This window comes from Thamnophis elegans, chromosome 1, assembly GCF_009769535.1.
Source record: "Thamnophis elegans isolate rThaEle1 chromosome 1, rThaEle1.pri, whole genome shotgun sequence".
Classification (NCBI taxonomy): Eukaryota; Metazoa; Chordata; class Lepidosauria; order Squamata; family Colubridae; genus Thamnophis; species Thamnophis elegans.
In genome coordinates this window covers 74,723,276-74,746,298 of record NC_045541.1, presented here as the reverse complement: position 1 = coordinate 74,746,298, position 23,023 = coordinate 74,723,276, and the positions used below count along the sequence as shown (strand labels likewise).

Here is a 23,023-nt window from a genome sequence, read left to right as displayed (position 1 = left end):
AGGGCCCAGGCGTCTGATGTGAGCTCCGCCCATTGGTGGGCGAAGGCCAAGAGACGTCCTCCTATGGCCCCTACCTCCTGCGAGTCAGCGGTATCTACGAAAGGAACGGTTGCCCACTCCTCGGGAGGACCGTCTACTCTGCGTCTGACCCTGCTGGCGCCCCCTGTCTCTGGCCCCAGCTCGGTCCTGGCCACGGTCCTGTGCCTGGGAGAACCCCCTGGTGTAGTTGGGGACATAGGGGGCGGAAGTAAACCCCGAGTCCCCAGACCGAAAGGGCTGCCGCCTACTATAAGGCTGTGGCCTCCTAAGTACACGGGCGCTGGTGGAGGGAAGCACCTTGCGTTTGTCCCGAGTCTCAATGAGAATGGGATCCAGCACTGCACCAAACAAGGCCCCGCCCTTGAAGGGCGTGGATGCTAGGCGCCACTTAGATTTGACATCAGCTTGCCAGTGGCGGAGCCAGAGCAAGTGGCGAGAGGCCACATTGGAAACCACGGCTCGGGATGCAAATTTTGCCGCGCTAAGGGTGGCATCTGCAGAATACTCTAAGGCCGCTATCAGCTTGGTGACATCCTGATGGAGGCGCAGTTCCTCCGGGTCCAGCCTTTCCTGTAGTTGTCTCAGCCAAACTAAGGAAGTCCTATTAAAGAAGGAAGCTGCAGTAGCGGAACGTAAGGCCCACGCCGCTGCCTGATGAGTTTTACGAATGACCGATTCGGCCTTGCGGTCCTCGGCCTTCAAACCTTCTGAAATTTCAGAAGGAATTAATGCCGGTGAGGCAAGAGCAGCAATGGGAGCATCCACCGTGGGAAACTGGAGGAGTGCCTCCAACTCTGGGGAAGATGTGTAAAGTTTCCTATCTCCGGACCCTGGAGGCTTAACTGCGGTCGGCTCATCCCACTGCTTCTGGATTAAATCAAGAAAAAGCTTGGGAGATGGGATAAAATCCTGTAAGGCCACCTGCTCAGCAAAGAGCCGCTCGGTGGCATCCAGGCCCACAGCAGCACTTTCTCCAGAAACCGCCTCCCCCATGTGGGCGGTAGTCTTGGCCTTATACAGCAGAGACTTGAAAAGAGTGTGCCTGAAGAGCCCAGGGGCAGTAGGCTGATCCATAGGTAGGCCCTCATCACCAGAAAAATCCCTATCCGGGATTTCACCTTCCTCCACTAAAGGAGATTGTGCACTAAACACAGAGGGGAAAGGGGAAGGAGGATCCGTTTGCAGGATGGAAGAATCCCCTTGCAGTGCCTGAGGAGCTAGGCCCGAGTAGGCCATAGTAGGCCTGGAGGCCTGGGATCTACGCATTAATTCCGCATCCACCCCTCTGGAAATAGCCTCTGAGATCATGCTGTAAAAATCAGCAGGAAGGCCCAAATCCTGGCCCTCCAGAGGCCTGAGGCCTGCAGCTGTGGGGGTGAATGTGGCAGAAGGCCCAGCGCGTGGAGGCGAACGAAGAGAAGCCCCACTAGCCTCAGAAATAATTGGGGGAGATTGAGGCCCGAAAACCCCTACCTCAGGAAGAGGGGCCTGGGGAAGCTGAATATCAGGGGACCAACCCTGCTCAACGACTCGCACCGGAGAAACAGGCTGCTGAATCAGAACCGGAGGGGAACAAATGGGAGCCCCAGATGCCTTGGGGGGAGCCTTGGCCTTATCTTTGCGACTTATCCCGAACAGTAGATGAGGCTCGAGGCCTGCTACTGGAAGCCCTGGTCGTGGCCTTGCTAGGCCCAGGGTTATCCCCCCCCTCGCCAGGGGAACGGGGCTCAGAAACTGGCCCGACAGTACCTTGCACTACCGATTGATCAGCCATAGTATGAATTTGAAAGAGCTCAATCAGCGAAACAAAGGAATGCAATTGCAAAGCACTCGCCAAGAACGCCACGTGGAAGCAGAGACAAAGAGAGAAGCGACCTCCTTCCTGAGTCAGCAACCTCGAGTGAGGGAAAAGGGAGGGGCGAAAGCAGTGCGCAGACTCAAGCGCGCGAATAAATTCTGCCTTCTCATCCCCAGACATTATCACGCATGCGTGAAGTTGCTTCCAAATAAGGCAGCCGGCATCAAAGGCGCGAAATTTAAAAGAAACGGCAGGGAGAAATCCCAAACAGCCGATCCATGCAATCCTCCGGCAGCCGCTCCAGCGAGGGCAGAAGGGAGGGAGGCAGGGGGGAGGAGAGGAACAGCCCCGATAAGCCACAGCTTCGGATCTGACCGCGCCCGTAGGCGGGTGCTATCCGGTGTGGGAAGGCGGCGCTGGAGAGACTCAGCTTCCCTGCGCGCCGAACTTAAAGGGAGGACAGGCGGAGAAGCCGTTTGGGAATGGCAAGATCGCCCCACGCTCCAGCTGCAGTAATCCGATATCCCTGCAAAGGGAGTAGTGAGAGAGGAATCGGCTGGCAGAAAACTGCCGCTTTACCTCCAACCAGCAAGAAATCCACAATGAAAACCAAGGAAATCCAGTATTAATCCTGAGAAATTATCAATTAGTCAAGAGAGAATTGAAATAGGTCTGTAGGCTTGGACTGAGTAAGAGAAACTGAATGGAAACGGAAGTCCAGTCAGAGGAGGCGTGACTTTGAAATTTGCATACTCAGTCTCAAGGCTAGAGGGCTAAGTTAACCCATGATTGGATTCCCGGAGCAGCACACAGGAGAACTATCCTTTTCCGCCTTCCGGAGCGCCTCCAGGGGTCCGGGGGAGGCAGTTTTTGTCCCCCCCCCCCCAGGCTTCAGGAAAGCCTCCAGAGCCTGGGGAGGCTGAAAATTCATGCACACATGTGCGCAGGCGGTCGCACGCGCATGTGCAGGTGGGTGGGGCACAATTTTGGCACGCCTTTAGAAAAAGGTTAGCCATCACTGGCCTAAGCCCTCTGAGTTAGTTGGTTTATCCATCATGTAAATAAACTACCAAGAAAACAAATAATTTGCAAGTTTAATTTAGGCATCCTAAGCCGTTTTCAACACTCTGGTAACAAGAAGAGAGCTAGTGAAAATTGCATAACAGTATCAGTCAATGTTTTGAATATGATAGGATTATTTAAAAAGTGAGATTATTTAAAAACAAAGAAAACTTGTGTAACTTAAAATGGTATGATTTCATGAAAGCACTTGCTTTAACTACTTACATAATTTGTAGCCCACCAAGACTTTAACTTCAGATACCACTGTAGCTTTGGTCCCAGATTTACAGCAAAATCTTTGCCAAGACCTTCCATTCTTTTAAATTCTTCATTGTTCATAAGTGGACGCACTGATTCTAAATACTAAAACCATTAAGAAGAAATGAGTTGGGATCAATAAAGCAAGGTCTATCTGAAGAACATCTCTCCACTTACACTGTTCAAACAAGAGCTAGCAGCAATCTTCTAAATAATAATTTCACAATACAGCAGCAGCAACACATATCTATATTATTCCCAATTATATCAAGATGGAAATCTATAATATGGAGCCAGTTAATTTAAAATGATAGTTTCAATTGTGGCTTAAAACTTAAGATGGTGACTGATTTTAAGTTAGTTTTCCAATTCTGGACTATGGTAATTGATTTCTTTCTCTTAGCCATAATACCTGAAGATGTGAACTGAGTTTGACCTTCAACATTGACTGCTAAGCTGTTTTTTGAACTGGATTTCCTCTTTCTAACTGCCCAAGGTCATAACCATTTAGTCCATGGATAATCAATTTGGATCATTTTCAGTAGGAAAAAATACATCTATCATCTTCAAAACATCTTGAGCATTATTTTATAACAGATATTCTGGATAGCTGAATCACTCTCTCATTCACTCACTCTCAAACATACATCTGGGCATTTGAACACTTGGATATCTGGTCTTTAATAGTATAAATACAATGCAAAAACCTGATCAGTGAATAACTCAAATAATAATTACGACTCTACTTGTATCTGAAATTAACAAAATAACATATTGGGAAGGTTTCCCCCCCCATCCCACCCTGGTAGAAGTCTTTAGGTGAAGCAAATCAAAATTTGCATTTCATCTCAATATAAATGTCTAGGGAGAAAAGTTTCAAATATTCACCTTACCCTATTTACAGTATCCTTTACAGCTGGAACAGGAAGGCGTGGTAGTGAGGTCTGAAAACTATACAGCATTGGTTTACGTCCAGAGAAAAGTTTCACAAGCGCCTGGAAATAAAACAGGAAAAATAACATTTTGCAGACTAGATGAAAAAAGTATCTTCACCAGAAGGAGTGTTGGCAAACTATTTTTCCTCTCACCATTCTTTTAATATAGAAAGAGAATTATATATTAACATAATATGAAACAACATTCAGGATATAGTTTTATATTGTGCTGATATATTGTTTTATTGTTCTTTTTACTGTAATCTGATTCTATATACAGTACTTCAACTTGGAAGAAACATAACATTTCAAAAATAAGCCATTGTGTCTTTGCCCTTCCTTTTCTGAAAATCATGGTCAGAATAAATTATGAATGTTATTTTATAAACCTATGGTTTTTAAATTTTAAAACTGTTATCCTCTTTAATAAGAATATTTTCGTCCTTGGCTAAGGTGGGGCAATTCCTAATTCTACCTGAACTTTAATTACATCTAATATTTCTCTGTTCTCTCTCTACCCCCCACCTCGCCCCCGATTTTACTGCTTCAGGAGGAAAACTTCATTAATTCTGCAAAAGTCCATAGTATTCACACTGACAGTGCAACATAAATAAGACTTTCCAATTTTTTTCACAGACAACAAATGTTAGTAGTACAACTGCTGAAGGACAGTATATTGGAATGAGTACAGACATTCTTTCAGTGGGAAAAGTTTTGTAAGTGGGTAATTTCCACTCTCACATTGCTCTGCTTCTCCCTGAAATTTTTTAAAGTCTATTTACTTTGGACACATTTATGGCCTTTGCCATTGGCTCAAATATTCCTTACTAATTGTTCTTGAAGGACACATCAGCTTGACACAGCTTTCCTCTCATGCCCAAGCCAAAGGCAAAGTCAGCTTAGTTTGAATTTTTCTAATCTGATGTTGGAGTACCATTTTCCACTTCCACTATAAGTTCTTCTATAGGCGTGAACTGCACTACTGTGGCTGTAATCATGATGACCTGACCAATTTCAGGTGCTGTGGGCATGCTACCATCTTTTTGTTTTTTGTTGTCTTCTATTCACAGCCATTTTGGTTTATGCCGATGGACTGACATGTCACAGGAGAAGAACAGTAGCACCAAAATCACCAGAGAAAGCTGTAGACTTTGTGGGTCTTTGTATAGTTCCTGTCTGATATATGCAGAGGGAAATGCCCAACAGGTAGATCCCCCTGCAGGTCACACCAAGATTCTGAATAATGTTAAATAATTTTTAGATCGCCGATAAGATGTTTTAGTTTTCCATTTTATCACAGTAGGGAAGTTTTTACTCTATTTGCTTATATCTACTCATATAGAAAATATTCATAAATACAAATATCTGAAAAATATGTCATGGCACTTTCAATTCTGGCTCATGAAGTGCTTACACTTCTTGCCATACTTATCCATAGAAAGCAATGGCTCAATACAATAGGCACTGCCTGAATGGGAATTATTTTTTTTGCCTCCAAGTAGGAATTCTCATTAACATGGCATTATAAAGTTGTCTTCCTAAAAGCATCACTATCACAAAAATAATGATACTCTAATTTCTGATATTTTGCATAACGTAACATTACAAGGATAGAGATTAACATGTTACAATAACCATCTCTCTCAAAGCTATTTTTAGGGGGAAAATATTAATTAGAAAAATTATGAAAAATAAGGATTAGAAGAAAATCTTGAATGATCAGGACAATTTAATGTTTAAAGTAAAACAAATGTCCTTATCCTGGTGTTCCCTCAATGTGCAAGACTTCAACAGTGGAAACCCAGAACATCTGATGAGATTTAGGAAGGCACAAGCCATCCAATTATGTTAATATTGTTCAAAAACGTAAGGGTTTTAGTCCTTATAGAAAGAAAGCAATTATCAACTGAATTTCTCCACACGTTTTTCATTTCAGTAATGGTAAATTATTTCCTGTTTATAAACAGGAGTAACAATCAAAACAGCAGAATGTATTAGTTACAGTTGTTAACAATGCCCAAGCATAGCATTGTTTAAACAAAAAAGATGTAAAGCAATAAACAATAGGCCATGCCAAATACTCAGCCAATGGAACATTAAGCTATGACAAAGCAATGCTCTGGGCCTTACCCTTCAGATACAGCCTGTATTCAAATGAAAAAGTCTTGGAATTATCTCTGAAGTAAATTATCAGACATTTAGTATGCAACTGCTTTTTATTATTCATAGAGGTATTTAAAATTGCAGTTACTTTCATATATATTCCATTTATATTCTACCAATAAACACAAATAGTAGTTTGCATGAATCATAGGAAGTAACTGCATATAATCTTGCTATATAAATATTTCTAAGCCCGTGCTATATGATTGAAGCTCCTAGTAGACTACCCATGACCCATTAGGACATTTTTCCTTTCACATATAATGTAAGGTAATGCTGTTTCTCTTCTCCTCATGACCCTCAGTAGAACCCCAGTGAAACTCTCCCCCCCTCCTCTTCCATCTCCTCAGTTGACCAGCGCAATTGCCTGCTAGAGAGAAGCGAAACAAAGGGAGCTGTGGACTGCAACGAAAACTGCATCCCTGATCCCCATCCTAGCATGTCCCCGAGGTATTCTCCCTCCAGGGAGAAAGTGGATGTACCCATTGACTGCCGGAATCCCCCAGCCAACCCTATTTTGCCAGCAGCTCATTCTTGCCTCACCACCCAATACTGTTAAGATCAGGACTTGCATCTGATTGGGTGTAGGAGTCAAAGGGATTTAGGAAAGAGGGCAGGGATCTGCACCTCCCGTCTTCTCTTATACCATACAACTACCGAGAAGTGTAGTCAGAAATTACATGATTTGCTGAATTTCAATCATCTTGAGGTACATGGTGCTATCATCACCTTAGAAGACTTCACACTTCCCAATGGTTTCTTCACCGACTTGTGGGAAGCTTGCAGGGAATATGGGAAATGATAATCATGTGACCGCAGCTGACTGTGCAGCAGTGCAGTGATACTGAAAAGGCCACAACTTTTCTAAATTTCAATTCCATGGGAGTAATGGTTTTTGGATGCTTTCTGTTAAGTTTGCCCATTTGAGGAACGTTTATTCAAAAATTATTGCCCTATGAGCTACTGTTTTGCCCAATTGAAGATTACAAACCAACAAAAAGAAGTTTTACTAGCATATAAATAAATAGATCTGGTATGCTTTACAACACAAAAGCTGGTTTACAATATAGGTAGTCTTCTATTTATGTCTAGTTGCTTAGCAACTGTTTAAAATTCTGATGGATCCTCCAAAAAGGTACTTATGACTTGATTCTGAACTTCTGATGGATGGAGGGGCCCCATAATCATGTGAGCAAATTTTGGGCCCTTGACAACTAGCCCACGCTTATGGCTGTGCTGTGCCCCAGTTATGTTACCACGAATTATATTGTTTTCATCAAAAACCAGCATTTACTTCTAGTTTCTGGCAAAAACAGGCCCAAAGTGAACAATGGGTCCCCTTAACAACCATGGCATTCTCTTAATAGCCGCTGCAAAAAAAGGTCATAAAATCACATTGATCACTTTACAACCATCACTGCAGGCTCAGTTACAGTTGGAAGTCGAGGACTACCTCTAGCTAAGCAATAATATATATTGCTTTCCTAAATTACAAAATTATTTATGTACTTATGAAACACATTTATATGGTTCTCCAAGTCACACATGGTGAACTCCACAATTAAAATTCCACAATATAAAAATCCCTATCCCCTGGGGGAAACTACTGTGATTAATTTAATTAATTAATGTTAAATACTGTAGCCTTTAGCCATCCAAATGTTCTATGGTTAAATGGATGGCCATATAAATCCAATTAATATAAAATAAATAAATAATAATAAATACATGTTTTAAATAAATGTCACCATTCTGAAAACAAATCCTCAAATAGTGGTTATAGTAAGGCAAGGTTATATCAATGTCACTTTCAAGTATATGTTGAAATTATCTTACCATCCATATCCTGGTTCCTGTAGAAAGTTTTCCATGCTCTGCAAACATCCAACCATGGTATGAAAGCAGCATCTTCAAAGAGTAGCGCATTGAGAAAATAAGAGTCACCCACAGCCCTGTCCCAAACAGAATCCCACTGACAATATTCTGCGTTTGATTGGACATATTGGACATATAGCCGCTGTTTAAAAAAAAGAAAGAGAGGAAATTAAAACATGTCAAAAATTTCAGAATTTTAAAACCATAATATACTAAGAAGGGTCTGTTAATCAAAAAAGGGTATTAAGGGTAAAAATTGCAAACTTCTGCAAATTTATCAACCCACTGATAATAAATATATATTGTCCCAAGAGGGGTGGGGATAACAGTAGGGGTGGAATGACTTCCAGTCTATAGATAGTTCTATTGGTTTTTAGAGAATACTTATTCAAAAAGATTTTTTTCCTTTTTTATATATATAAAAATGGTACCTGAACAAAGTTTTGATTATGCCTTTTCCAATACTTCTAGAAAAATTGTATTGCAATAATACAATTATTTTTCAATGGAGGTATACAGCAAACATAATGTATTCCTCCATTGAAATATACAGCAAACATAATCCCTAGACCTTAATTCTAATCATTGACAATGATTTTTAAACATTAAGCAGAAAAAGCCACCATGACTATCCTCAGAACTCCATTAAAAATATTTCCGTTGTCTATATCCAAAAATGAAGGAATCAGAATGGTTTTATTTATCACAGGCTCAAATTTGGGGGCAATAAGGGCAGACATTTAGACAAAGAGTCAAAATTTAACAGTACTCTTTTTTTAATATCTTCCTCTCCAATCTCTCTGCACTGTGGAAAGGGGAGGGAAAAAATTGCTTGCTTGACTGATACAGAAATTGTTTGCTTTTTTCCTCTTCCTATTTCCATCAAGGGTACAGAGAGCAGAGAGAAAGAAATGTCAAGATTTCTTGTCTTCTAAGGATCAAGAGCAAATGCCATCACCTTGGCAGTGGGAAAGGACAATTCAAAGGAGAGGCTGCTTATAGAAATCACATTTTTCTCCTGCCTATTATCCCGCACAGAGAAATTAGAAAGAAAGAGATTTCAAGAGAATGCTGTAAGGCTGTTTGTGTAATGTGGCCATGGCTTCCAGTTCCAGGCTACCAGCACAATCACAGGTTTCAATGTGTAAAACAGCTTACACTCTTGCAACCTCTTTCTTCCATTTTTCTCTTCTCTGCAGGAGAGGAAAAAAACACAGATTGGGCACAGGAGAATGTATAATTGACTGTAACAATGATTACATGACTGAGGGATACTGCAGAGTTGTAAATGATCATAAAGAGGCTGTAAAGTTATTTTTTCAGCACTATTGTTACTTCAGTCAACTTCAGAGGTTGAATGATCAAGGACTACCTGCATTTTATTATGATTGCAAGGGGAGGGGTGTATTGCCAAGCATCCAAATTTTGTTTTCACGTTCAGAGGCATTGCAGTGGCTGTAACTTTGGGTACAAGGTCGTAAGTACCTTCTTTCAGCGTCATCCTAGTTTCAAACAGTCTCTAAGCAAAAGGTGGTAAATCGAGGACATCTCTATTCTAAAGCAAAAATTTGAATGCTTCAGTATCCCCAGCAATGGCAAAAAGATTAATTGATATTGACAAATTAAGGCCAGAAGTTTACTTACGTTGTATCCAGGGTCCGATTGATTTTAGCTATTAACCCCAGGGAAGGATCTATTTTTGCATACATAGTTGACATTACTCCTACTACAACAATAAGCCAACTGGATGGGCTAGCAGGATAGACTCCTGTGATTATGCCGTTCTAGAAAAAGAAGATATCCATACTTTATGTTCTGATTTATTTAAACCATCACTTTACATTCTCAAAAGAAACTTTCAAAGAATGGACCCAGCACATTGGAAGACATTACCATATGGATGCAGCCTGCCTTGCAGTATTTGTCTTCTTTAGAGATGTGTATTATACATTGTTAGCAAAAATATTTATTGGAATGGGAAGGAAAAGGGCAGGCAATAGGTGAATATTGCAATGCTGGATAGTTGGCAGTTTTGGAATTTACAAAAAAATAGCAGGGAAGCTGCAATCTACATAATTGTAAGCCATGAAATACATATATGTAATGCCATGAAAAACAGACTGCCCAAAATGATGTCAATGAAGATTCATTGGCAATTGGACTTATTTTGTTGTTGCTTTGAGATGTTTTATGAACTGGAAAAAGTCCAGTTGCTATGACTCAACTTTCAGGCATCCAAAATGTTGTTACAGGATATGTTTTCTATCAGTTAAAAAAAGTCATTTAATGAATAGTGTGAAGCAAAACTCTCAATGGAAAGAAGATAAGAAAAATACCAATGGTTGGCTGTAATACAAAGGCAAAGAAATATACACATAGGAAACCTTTAAAAAATCTTGAAGCATCGTAATTATTTCTACAATTTCATTTTTCTTTCATAGAATTTAAAACAGAAGAGACAGGATTGTCCATAATTGTTTCATAGTTTATTAATAAATGACAAAGTTTTAAAGAAATCATGCAATATGGATGTGTAGCATTGGCTGTTTGTTGCATGCCCTGCCCCAAGTACAAATCTGTGTTTATCTCCATTACCTTGAATCTGATGAACTTCTTTTTCCAGGAATAAAGCCCAGATAGATAGATCTGCCTAAGTGCTTCATGGCTCATGCGCAAATCAATTCCATCTGGCGTTACTGTAAACTGAAACGCAACTGCTTGATGGGCTTCCGCCATTCTTAAAATATATCTGCCAAGTAAAATAACATTTTTTAAAAATCAGTAGCCATTTGGCATGAGGTATTAAATTGGAAACAAAATGTCAATGCTCCCAGGTAAACCATACAGAACATGTGAGCTAATTATTATAAAGCTATATTAACAGAATATTGAATACAAATTTTCTGCCACCACTTTTAATTGTTTCATCCATGATGGTGGGTTCTTCCTAAATTTCTTTCTCTGACTGCAAGCCAATGGGGGCTCCTGCCTCTTTTATCCAGTTGTTTCCTAGGCAGTATCTCTTCCTTTTGGTCATCCACAAATTACACAAAAAATAACCCAACATTGGCAGATTCATGGAGATCAAATATTTGCCATCTTGGGTTTTTCCAGTTGTTAAATATGACTCTTTTATTAATTGTTCAATAGGAACATAGACATGGTCAGTGTGGGTGGCATATAGATATCAATTAAAAGTAAATAGTTTATAAAGGAAAAAAAATCACTAAGTAGAGACAAAACCACAAAAAAAAACTTTAAACTGAAGGGAATTAAGCAGTATCCTATCCCATGGCTGAGAAGAACATCACCAAAAATATCAGAAGTCACTCCAAAAATTATTGTAAAGATTTGTTAGAAGATCAAAAATATGCCAAGAATAACAAATAAAATTGTTTTATACAATATTTATTATGTAGATTCAGTGCTGTTTTACTAAAAATTCTTACAGTTCTTAGAAGATTTATCAAACCTAAAACCACAATATTCTTCTAGAATAATTTCTTTATCCTGTTTGACAATAGCCTGTAGCCTCCAAAGCAAGCTCTTTATTCATTTGGACCATAAACACATTTTCCTCTATAAATCACAGTTTATTTCCTTCTTAAAATGTTTACATATTGTGGTTTTATTAACACCTAATAAATATCACATCTAATATATAATTCATTCCCTCTTCCTCGGCTACATGGATGCAAGTTTGCTTTTCAAGCCAATTCAAGGACTAATATTTACTTTCAAAGGCAAGAGGACAAGTGCTTTGAAGGTATTTATGAAAACATTACCAAGAGCCTTTCTCTACATGTTTTTCTTAAATGTTACAATTAATTTTGTAAATCATCTAAGATGTCTTTGATAGTATGATTATTTGAAAAATAAATAAATAAGGCAAGACATCAACCATTGAAGAGATATTTTTATAATATTGCATCATTTGGAGAAAGAGAAATTTCTAGTTTGCAGTGTAATTGCACTCAACTTACTCCTTCATCAACTAGCCAATATATTTCAGAACTTAAAACACATAAATGTACAGGCAGCCCTTAACTCACAACCATTCACTTAGTGACTGAAATGGCACTGAAAAAAAGTGGCTTAAGACCATTTTTGACATTTATGACCATTGCATCATCCCTGTGGTCACGAGATCAAAATTCAAATGCTTGGCAACTGGCATGTATTTATGACAGTTGCAATATACTGGGATCCTTTTGCAGCCTTCTGACAAGCAAAATCAATGCGGAAGTCAGATTCACTTAACAACCATGTTACTAACAAGTGCAGTGATTCACTTAACAACTGTGGCAAAAAAGGCCGTGAAAATGGGGTGTAGGAAGTTAGTACTCACCCCTCTCCTAGAAGAATGAAATATTCTGGGAAATATTAAAAAGGCAGAATATTATACCTCCCTGGATGAGAAATGGAGAAACATGGTTTTTTTAGGCAAGAAGCAGACTCGTTTTTAATAGCTCCCACCCTCCTCAATAGCCTACAGCAGATGCGAGCACTTAAGAAATAAAGAGTTAGCTAGGTTTATTCATAAGCAAATACCCTCACCCAAGATCCAACAAAGGTAGGATTAGCCCCCAGCCATAATAGGAATTGCCCAAAACTCCTTCATTACATCATCACCCAGCAAGATTCAACCAGGCCTGGGACTCAAGACAACCTACAAAGTTACCCCTGCATGGCCCCATGGGAGTCTGACAACCAATAAGAATACATTTTTTACACAGGAACAGAAAGCTCCAAGGTGGGGCCCAAGAGAGGGTATAAATCTCTCTCCCTCTCACCTGTGTACTCTTTTTGCCCAGGACCCCAAACCATGTGGCCCTGCCCACCATTAAACCATCTTTCCAAATAGCCTCGTGTTTCCAGTGTCTTTCTCCCCACTAGGAACTGAACCCAAATGGATATTTCTTCCAACAGGGACAAAACTCTCTTAACGAGCATCTTGCTTAGCAACAGAAATCTACCATAAGACAGAGATAACAGCAAGATACATATGAATGTTCTGTAAGAGTTTTTAAGAATTTTCCTAAATAGGTTTTGAAAGCTCGGGGGGGGGGGGGGGGCTTGAAAAAAAACCAAATAAAAGTTAAGCTGTTTTCTCCCATCTTTTAATCCAGGTGGTGAAATGTTCTTCCAAGAGGCTTTCTTACTGAGAAATAAAACTTTATTTTCTAGGCTATTTTAGCTATGTTATACTGCACTGTTCTGGTGGTTTTCATTTTATTTATTTTTCTCGTTTTGACTTTTCAGTTCTAATTTTTATGACTTAGGTTTTATAAACGTTAAAAAATTAGAAACAAGCAAAAGGGAACAAGCACAGCACGCTGAACTAGGGCAGAAACAGCAATAATTGACAGAATAATGCAATATTATCCTAAAATTCTCAAACATTCACTATATCAACAGTTGAAATTTCAGGGTCAAATTACTCTTGGATACTAAGGAACTGACCACTACACATTTTATACTGAAAAGTTGCTAAGAAAACAAAATATGGGAAGTCTTGTCCCCTTCAGTACTTCAGTATTATGGATAGAGGGCAATGAAGCATACATGATTCATTCCCAAGGTATACAGAAAAATAAGAGGGAGAGACACATTTGTATGCAATCTAAGATAGTGGCTTAGCTAAGATCTTTTAAGTGTTAAGCTTTCTAGGATTTCCGAGAGTGGTACAGTAGTGCCAACAAACTTACAGAACAAAAAATTTGAGAAGCCTTCTTTTAAAGATTTAGCAGCTGGATTAAACATATTTGCATGCAAACTGTACATATTTTATCTCTAGGCAGTCTAACAATCTTTAAGGTATGTTTGTTACCTATTTTTGTTTACTGTTTTGTCACACATAAAGCAAGTGTCCCATTCAGCTTCCCCATATATGAAATAATCCCACAAGATATTAATCTAATTACCAAAACCGAGGCAGACACAACTGTCATGTTGCCCAAGTAGCATTTCCTCACTCTCCAAATTCTTTTAACTTTGTGGCTCTGTATCATTCTGAATATATTTTTTTTCCAGAAGAACGATCGTTGCTAGTCACGTTTATGAAACATGATTCAACAAAAAAAACCAAACTTTTTTTTTTAGGGTAAAAAAGCAATTGCAACAATCCAAACTATTCTTTTTCAAGATCATTCTTTTGGATAGTAAAAGAGGTTTCATTGTCTACTGCAATCTTTCTCCGCCTCCACATTTCTGAAGTGGTCATGTGTTTTGTCCCAGAAAACTAGGTAAAAGGCCGTAGCATTACAGAGCATGCGTCTCAATTTAGAAATGCAATACAAATCACACTGTGCAAGGAATGCAGAAGTGCCATCAAATTTCTCCAGTCAGAAGAGGAGGAAAACTTTTATTAGTACTGCTGACATGTATTTGGCAAAGCCCATAGGATCAGAACATGCTGGGAAAGAAGCAGAGTGAAAGAGAAAATACAAGGCTGGTGTCTAATTTTTTTCATACAATAACATCAACATAGCTTTACAAATTTTCTATATCAGTAACATTTATCCTATTATTAGAAAACTTCTTGAAAAAAACACAGGATGGCTCATAAAGAAGGAGTCCTACTCACCAAATGGGAACTAAGCAAGAATATATGCAGCTATTGTTTTCCTTGGGTTCTATTCAACCTGAATTGCAAGACCAAAGAAAAGCATGTTAGTTCAAATTCAAACATCAGGACTAAGATATAAGAAAAATGCACTCCCCAGCAGTAGGAAAAAGACTGATGCAAAAAAAGAAAAAGAAAAACAGTATCTACACTGATATAATATATGCAAATACTTGGATGACACTGTTATCTTGAAAGAAGAAGGTTGTTTTTTAACTTTGAATGTTCTCTACAGCATACTGAGAAAGTTAATTTTCAGCAGCTGTACATTTAGTACTGAGGCCCTAAAATTTCATAGTCTCACATTTATGAAATCTGCAATAACTGTTTTTTTTAAGAGTACAGGATGGAACTCATTAATATATAACACATATTACTGTAATTAAAGTGAACAACGGTATTCACTTTCTTGATTTAAATAATCAGCCATATTGAACGTGCAACATTAGATCTGCATGAGGCTTCCTACAATTGCAGATCAGGCTGCATTTAAAAAACTCAGCCTCCAATTCAGTTTCTGAAAGCCGGTTTGTGCTTCTGTGAAACTAAGCGGGTTCAATTAATAAGCATGAATCAAATGTGCCCAAATAGTTCAAATATATGGGATAAGTTTATAATCCAACGGTTTATGGAGTACATATATATTTGGAGCGGAAAATTATATATAATGTACAAGTTGCTAGTTCTATTTTTGTACAACGGAATCATTTCCATGAGCCGGAATGCTATCAGGAAGAGATCCCTTTGGAATAAGGCAAGTAAGAAATACGTATGATATGCTTAACCCAATCTTTTCTTTCCACCCGTTACCATTAAAACCTCGTGATTCAGTTTATGGAGGTATTCAGTAAGTCATCTGAACAGCTCTTTCTCAAAAGCAGCAACTTCTTGAAACCCCGCCCTTCCACCGCAGCAGGGAAGGATCACATGGCACGCTTAGAAAAAGTAGGTAAAAGGTTACGCTGATGCACAAAACACGACTGGACTGCAAACGTTCAGTTTGGTCTTTCAGTCTCTGCAGAAAACGAGGAAACGCTCCGAAAGTATCGCGCATTCAAAAGGCACGGAAAACAACCGTTCAAAAGCAATTCACAGCTAGCTAAGTTACATTCAAACCAACACCACGGCAAATCTGGATGCTAGGATCATAAAAATAAAGCCCTGGTAGAATTGCTCCCGATTTTTTTCCCCATGCAGTGCTGCAAACAACGTAAGTCTTTAAATATCTATTTTTTAAAAAAACATAATTAGTTACTATATTAGTTTCTAATAATTAAGACGAGGGAGACCTTCTGCTTTTGTAAATGCCGAGAGAGGAAGGGGTAGGCGTGCTTTCTGCCATGTATTCCTTGCCCTTTTCTGAACAGTATGAGAAGCCCACACAACAGCTCCGATGCTGGTGTTTGGAGGGGGGCGGCTAGAGAAGATACCTGACCATTCTTGTCAAAATGTCTGACAAGGTTCAGTATTAATGGATGGAATAGCAAGCATTGGATCCCACCCAAGGAGCATGCTTTTTTTCTCCTGGAATTTTTATCCAGAAGTGTAACTCATTCTTCCTTTAAAAGATCTGCCATCAGATGAATGCATCCATAGATACCCAAGAAAGAGAAGGAAATGGATTTCTTTTCTTCATATTCTGCTCTCTGTCACACAGCCCACTCCAGCCTTTATTCAAGAATAAGTCATACTGCATTCAAGGGATGCATCCCTATTACAATATGCGTAGATTCAAAAAGTTATATGGCATTATCAAATTGGCCCAGAAGTAGCACCTGCTTGCCTCCATGCATGTGACTGCAGCCTCAGCCTGCAGGTATCTAAACTATTTGAAATTAATGTTTTATGGATATGTTAAAGTCCCCCCCCCCACCTTGGAGACTAGGCTCTCTGGGATTTATAGTATTTCACAGAATCTTACAATCGGAAGAAGCTGCTTTGTCATTGTGGGCCAACCTTCAAATTTCCCTGCTTGCAGAGCCTGGTCCGACCTGGAAACGGCCAAAAGGAGGTGTTCGTCTAACCACTCTGCGTCACTTCAAACTGGCTGCACCACCTGACAACCCTAGCCCAGGACCGAAAACAGTGGCGTCAAATTTCCATGGAAGTCACCTATACCCACGATGGGTGAAGAGGCGTCAAGTACAAGTACAACCTTCACCTCACTCCAAGAATCCAAATTAAAGCATGGCTGTTTGGTCTCGCCTAAATACATCCCAGAAAGGGGAACCCACCAGCTTTCTGATTAATTTATGAAGACTTTTGCCCCTAACATTCATTAGGAATCTGTTGTCCTAAAACAAGGCATTTTTCCATTAGTGATTTCTGCCTTTAGCGCCCCTGTTCTTTCTTACTGCTAAATAGCACTGTCCTGATTTTGTGTATGCAGCACTTGATAAGACAAGCAGCTGGCTGATTCCTCCAGCTGTGCTGCTGTCCATCTTCAGCAGGTCACCAGGCAGGAGGAAATCCATGCACCAATCAATGTGCTGCAGGAGAAACGAAGCAAGTCTCACCTCAGACTTCCATCTAGGTTGTGACACTTCTGTAATACTTGTTGAATTTGAATATACCAAAGTTTTTTAAAAACCCAGTTCAGAATTCTGAAAATAACTGATATACGAACAGCATCACTGAGTCTACTACTTCAGGGACAGCTTTAGAAAAATTCTACTGAAGGCATTTATTTGAAAATATCCAAATAGTGCGGTATTAAACATTACTTCTCTTCCCAATACCTACTCATAACAGTATGACAATGCCTCACTAACCATTTTAAAGCATATTTTCATAATGTCACATTTACCTTATTCCCTGCCTTTGCCTGCCACAAAGGCAACCTACATTTGAATTTCATTGTTCCGTTTAGAGGTAGGCCTTTCCCTCTTGACCCAATATTGTACAAACAATACCTTGATGACATCTCATTAAAGCTGTTGACAAAGGTTTGGAATCTGCCTAGCTTCTATTAGTCACTGTTGTAGGCTCCCTTCCCTCCAATTGCTCGATACCACCATCCTTGGGCATTTTGGGGCATTAGCAGAAGAGACCAGGCTTTCACAGAGGCAGCTCAGAGAACAAGAGACAGATTTGAAAAGACAGAATTTAGACTAATAAGCTCCATTGAAGCTCAACGTACTCCTGAGTGGGAAGTACAAAAGCCCATGAACTTTATGGGAAGGAAAGTTTCACTGCTCATGTTACCATCCTGAAGCCTGAGACATGGGAAAATAGATTGGTGTTAACAATCTGTATTTGCACAAAAAAAATCCAATCCCACCTGTAAACTGCTGGATACTATGCAATAGCTATTCTGAACTTCTACATGAAATTATATAAATACATCCTGTATGCATTATGCATACAGTACTGGCTCATTATAGTTGCAATAATTACTTTGCCTATATCCGTGATGGTAAACCTATGGCACGCGTTCTGGATGTGGCACGCAGAGCCCTCTGGGCATGTGTGCCATCGTCAGCTGCTCTTCTGGTTTCTGGCATGCAGCTGGTCTTTGCATACACTGGAAACCCAAAGACCAGCTGGGTGGCACGCGTATGCGCTCCAGCCAGCTGGTGTTCGCGTTTCCGGCATTTCAGCGTGCGCATGTTCCAGTTTGGACACTCAGTGCTGAGAAGGTTCGCCATCACTGGCCTACATAGTGATTTTAACTGTTACTGTGAACTACATAATTCTGTGTCTCAGAAATTACAGCACTTATTAAAAACATAAGATGAAACAGTGAACATTCTGCTTGCTCATCTAGCTATTCCAGTATACAAGAACCACTGTGTAGTTTATGCCCATTTACCCACATTGCATCAGGTCATAAAATCAATAGTGTGGGATAAAGCTTTAAGCTGCACCTACATTATATTAAAAGCACCTTTCTTAATCCTAAATATTTGTAAAATATTACTTGTTTTCTTAATATCATGTGTGCAATTGAAGCTCAAGGTATTTCTTGGCAATAAAACTGAACGTTCCAGATTTTTAAAGACTTATAGGGATAGATTTACCGTACACAATGACCTGAGATTATATATCATATTCTATCTCACAATGCATCTTTACACCTGCATGACTCTGTTACCTAAACTCCAGAAATACATGTTCATTAGAGATTTAGCCAGTCTTTTTAAATCGTATGAAACATGCTCTTTTTAAGTGGACCAATTTTGCTTAAGAACGTTGGCATATTCTGGAGATGAATCTTTTAAATATTCTCACTTTTGTTTATCCAACTTAAATCAATTGATTAATTTAAAATATGTTTGCATTTCTCTAAAACTTCAATATTAGCATCTTATGGATTATGGATTTTAAAATATGTAATTTCTTTTAGGAGTAAGAAGAGTGTGGTATACCTCTATATTGTTAGCTATATTTTCTCTTTCCTAAATATAAAATTTTAAATAACATAAAGAAAAGGTAAAGCAGCTGCTCTAAAAAAGTTATATTATAGTATGAACATTCCACAGTTTATATCATGTAGTACTGAATTCAAGTCATTTGTTTTTAGCTTGACTTCTGAAACCTAAGGAAGAAAGGTTCATTTAAAAATAGAACAGGCGGCTAGTTTCAAAAATGCAATTTTATAATAGCATTTTCCTAATACATATTCCCATCTACTTGGTTATACACCCGAATCATTATGACTAAAATGTATGCTTGTTTTCATAAAATTTTGGTTTGAAAGGGGTGGAAAGAAAAGACAATGAAAGACTAAGTAGTTTAAGTAGAAAATGTATTTCTCAGTGTTTCAGGGGATTACCATATGACTGCTTTATCTTGTAAGGCCTTGCCATAGAAAGCTTTTCAACAAAAAGAAATAATACAGTTTAACTGGATGATTTAATATTAAGCAAATGCATCTATCCCAGTAGGACAACATGTGAGTACAGTAAAGTTCCTTAATAGTGTCGTTCCTTGCTAGAGCATTTTTCAATTTCTCAACACAAATGAGAAGTGATGCTTCTGTGTGGGTTGGACTACATTCCTACCATCCTCAGCTACAAACCAGGGGCAGGGCTCTGTGAAACACTATGATGCCTAGGAGCAGAATCTTCATTTGACCTTCCAATCCCATTATAATTCTATGCCAAGGTAGGTTTCCGTGCTCCACTACTATAAAGTCTATGACCTAATGAACATGAAACCCCAAATGCTTAAGTAAGTCCTTGGGAATGTTCATGCTGCCTTGAAATAAAATATTATCCAAGCGATCATGCCACTTCTCGATTCATGTTCTGAGTTAGGTCACCTTCAATCCCTTCCCTTCTTTAAATAAGCCTGCCCCTCCTACCCCAAATTCCCCACCTCTAGAGAAATCTACTTGGGGGAAGCCGAAGTAGACAGGGAAGAGACTCTTCCAGGTGGCCTACAGTCAAACGACTGCCTGAAGCGGAGGAGGGAGGAAGACCCAAACGGTGACAGGCAGAGTCTGGGCAGAGTCAAAAGTTCCTCCAAGGTGAGCGCCTGGGATTCGCGATCCGTGTCTTCTTCCCGCAAATCCCCAGGGAAACAAGCCAACAGCCGAGAGAAGCTGACTACTTTTTCCCCCGCCTTTCCGGGTTCAAGATTTGGTGGTTTTGTGCCTCTAATTGTCCCCCTCCTTTTGAGAGGAGCTCCCGGCGGGGAAGAAACGCGCGTGTGCACACAATTCCAGGCGAGAGAGCCAAGCACGCTCCAGACCCCGCCAGCCCGGCACCTGCCCATTGCCCAGTTTCTACCCCCGCAGCGGCCACACCGATTCCAGTAAGGCTCCATTACCGTCCACGCCAACTACTTCCCGCTCCACGAGTACGTCTCGTTTTCCTGCAAAGGGGGTTTCTGCAAAGCACGCCCTTTCTTTAAACTAAAGAAAGGGAGCGGAAGGGGCGACAGGCGAGACGCAAATAGGCGAAGGCGGTGTGTGTATGTGGGGCGGGGAACGTCACTTACTGTACCGCTGTCCAGCGAGCAGCAAGCAGACGCGGGGGAGGAAAGCGGCCGGACTCCGCGAGCGCAAGAAGCAAAAGAGGGCGAGGGAGGAGAACCCACGCGCGGTACAGCGCCCGTTACCGGCCTAGGGCCGGATTGGCCAATGCCAACACAAGAGGCGGGGCCAAAAGAGGCGGCACGGCCAGAGGAAAGGGCGGTCTTACTCATCTTGGGTGGAGACTGGACTGCGGGCAGAAAGTGCGGCGAGGAGGGAGAGCAAAGGAAGGGGGCGTGGTCGGGGGCTCCTTTCGAGGACCTCGACAGCTACGTCCGCAAAAGGAAGCTTTTCTCCTCCGAGTCCGACGAAGTGCCGCAGAGGTGAAGGAAGTGGCCTGCTGATACAATCTCTCGCCTCCTGCTGTGAAAGTTTTATTAAAAGCATTGGGAACTTGAATGGGTGTCCTGCGTAGACCGCGCAACGGGTCAGGCGCGGGTCAGTTAGAGGTCCCGGCTTCAAGTATGAAAGAGAAGCCGCATGGAAAGTTAGCATTGCAAGAATGGGGCCAGTTGCGACTTGCATCGGTTCCAGAACTTCCCAGCCGACCTATTTCCCCCTCGTCTGAAGGACTCTGGCCTTAGCTTGTCCTTAGTCCAAGAATGTAAAGAATCTTAAACTGAACCTTCCAGTTCGAGAAAACTGGATTTCCACTGTGCCTGGTGAGGTCCCACCAGCCGCAGGAACATAGAACGGTGGGGGCGGTGCCTGCCTGGTTTAGGCAGGTGAGTTCAGGTGACTTGTGGCAAAGTGCGACCAAAAGTGCATCGTGAAGAAGGGATATATATATATATCTTTGAGACTAATTAAAAGATCTTTGGTCTCTTTACAGCAGTTTTCGGGGACACTGTTGCAACATTGTTTGTGTTTTAAAGTAAATATTGTTTTATTAAGTGTACTTATTTATTAAGTGCTTCCTACTGTTGATTTCTCTACAGTTACATCAATATTGTAAAACAAAAATTGTTTCTAACTGGCCTAAAGAAGGAAAAAGTGAAGTTAATAATGCCACCCTGGTGAATTGGGGCTGAACTAAGCATCTGCTGCTATCAGTTTATGCAGTTAACAGCTTTCTTCACAATTTAAGTTGACAATGAGGATCCAGGGTTGGTTGTGAGACATATGTCAGGAACAGAGGCAATTTTGCCCATGTTCAATTATGCTAAGGTAGAAGCTCTTGATTTCCAGAAGGCAGGATCATACAGTGGGTTTCACAGAAATAATTTTACAGTGAATCCAGATAAAACTATATTCTATTGTTTATCTTCCAGTGTTTACACACAATGTAATCTGATTTTCTTGTTTACTGCAAAAATTGAGAACAAGTGCTCTTCATTCACTATTAGGAGCTGTCCACTTTAAAGTACTCTGTCAGCAATAGAGAATTGCTGTAGTTTGTTGACTTACAGTACGGTTTCCTTATCAAATTGTTATCATGTGTTTTCCCGTTTTTGTGCCTCTTTTTCTCTAGCATCTTGTTGATCTTATTGGCAGCTTAGATTTCATCTTTTCCTCTTAAAATATTGTCTCTCCATCCATCCATGAATCAGCAGAAAATATTGTCAACACAACCTTTCCAGTCTCCATTCTCTATTCTGCTCCTGCTGTGTCTTCTATGAGTTCTTGCTGTTGAATAATAGTGTCCTAATTAATAATGTGCCAGTCATGATCAGTAAATTGTTTCCCATTTTGCTTTGCTTGCTATGCCTCCCCCACCTCATGACCCCAACCAGTAGAAAATATACCTAAAGAGGCCATTGCAACATGAATGGGATGAGTCAGACATAGGATTCCTTCTGTCTGTGTTCCCCTTCTCCTAATCCCCACTTAGTATCCTTTAAATTTTTAAAAAGGTATAATCATGCAAAAAGACTAGAGTAAAATAGACCCAAAGAGGAAGGAGGCAGATAGGCCCCATAGGAATGGATAATTGAAGCTAACTGGCTTATCTTACTTCATAAGAGAATGTTAGGCATGGAGAAGGACTGAACTGACCAATTTCCAAACACAGCATAGTTTACCAATCTCATTTTCTAATACTGACCAAGCTTTGTGGATTTTATATACATGAAGCTCTGGCTATATTATGTTGGCTTAAGCAGGAAAGAGCTGCTTTTATTTGGGTATACTTTAGCAGTTTTATTTATGGGATGGGCATGAGATGTGGGCAGCATCTTGCAACCCTAAGGGAAAATTCGACTATGGGTACATAAAGAGGTTTCATTAAACTGGATTAACTGGCAATGAAATAGGACAAGTGTGTCCTTGTATTTTAGAATTCTACATTTAAT

General features: G+C 40.2%; 1 protein-coding gene across 5 annotated transcripts in view; it reads right to left on the bottom strand.

The window, feature by feature from the left end:
• The window catches only part of CPT1A (carnitine palmitoyltransferase 1A), a 59,859-nt gene extending 39,132 nt beyond the window's left edge, over positions 1-20,727 (bottom strand). For 2 of the 5 annotated variants that reach the window (XM_032220850.1, XM_032220883.1), the window contains exons 1-7: positions 20,699-20,727; positions 14,717-14,774; positions 10,726-10,879; positions 9,775-9,914; positions 8,092-8,272; positions 4,051-4,152; positions 3,125-3,262 (exon numbers count right to left, since the gene is read on the bottom strand). In XM_032220850.1, coding sequence (XP_032076741.1) covers positions 3,125-3,262; positions 4,051-4,152; positions 8,092-8,272; positions 9,775-9,914; positions 10,726-10,866 — 702 coding nt within the window. In that variant the 5' untranslated portion in view covers positions 10,867-10,879; positions 14,717-14,774; positions 20,699-20,727. Of the gene's footprint in view, positions 1-3,124; positions 3,263-4,050; positions 4,153-8,091; positions 8,273-9,774; positions 9,915-10,725; positions 10,880-12,478; positions 12,540-14,716; positions 14,775-16,676; positions 16,748-20,698 lie in introns of those variants that run through there. The other 3 variants (XM_032220860.1, XM_032220879.1, XM_032220870.1) reach the window with 3 other exon arrangements.
• Between the last annotated feature and the right edge of the window lie 2,296 nt (positions 20,728-23,023).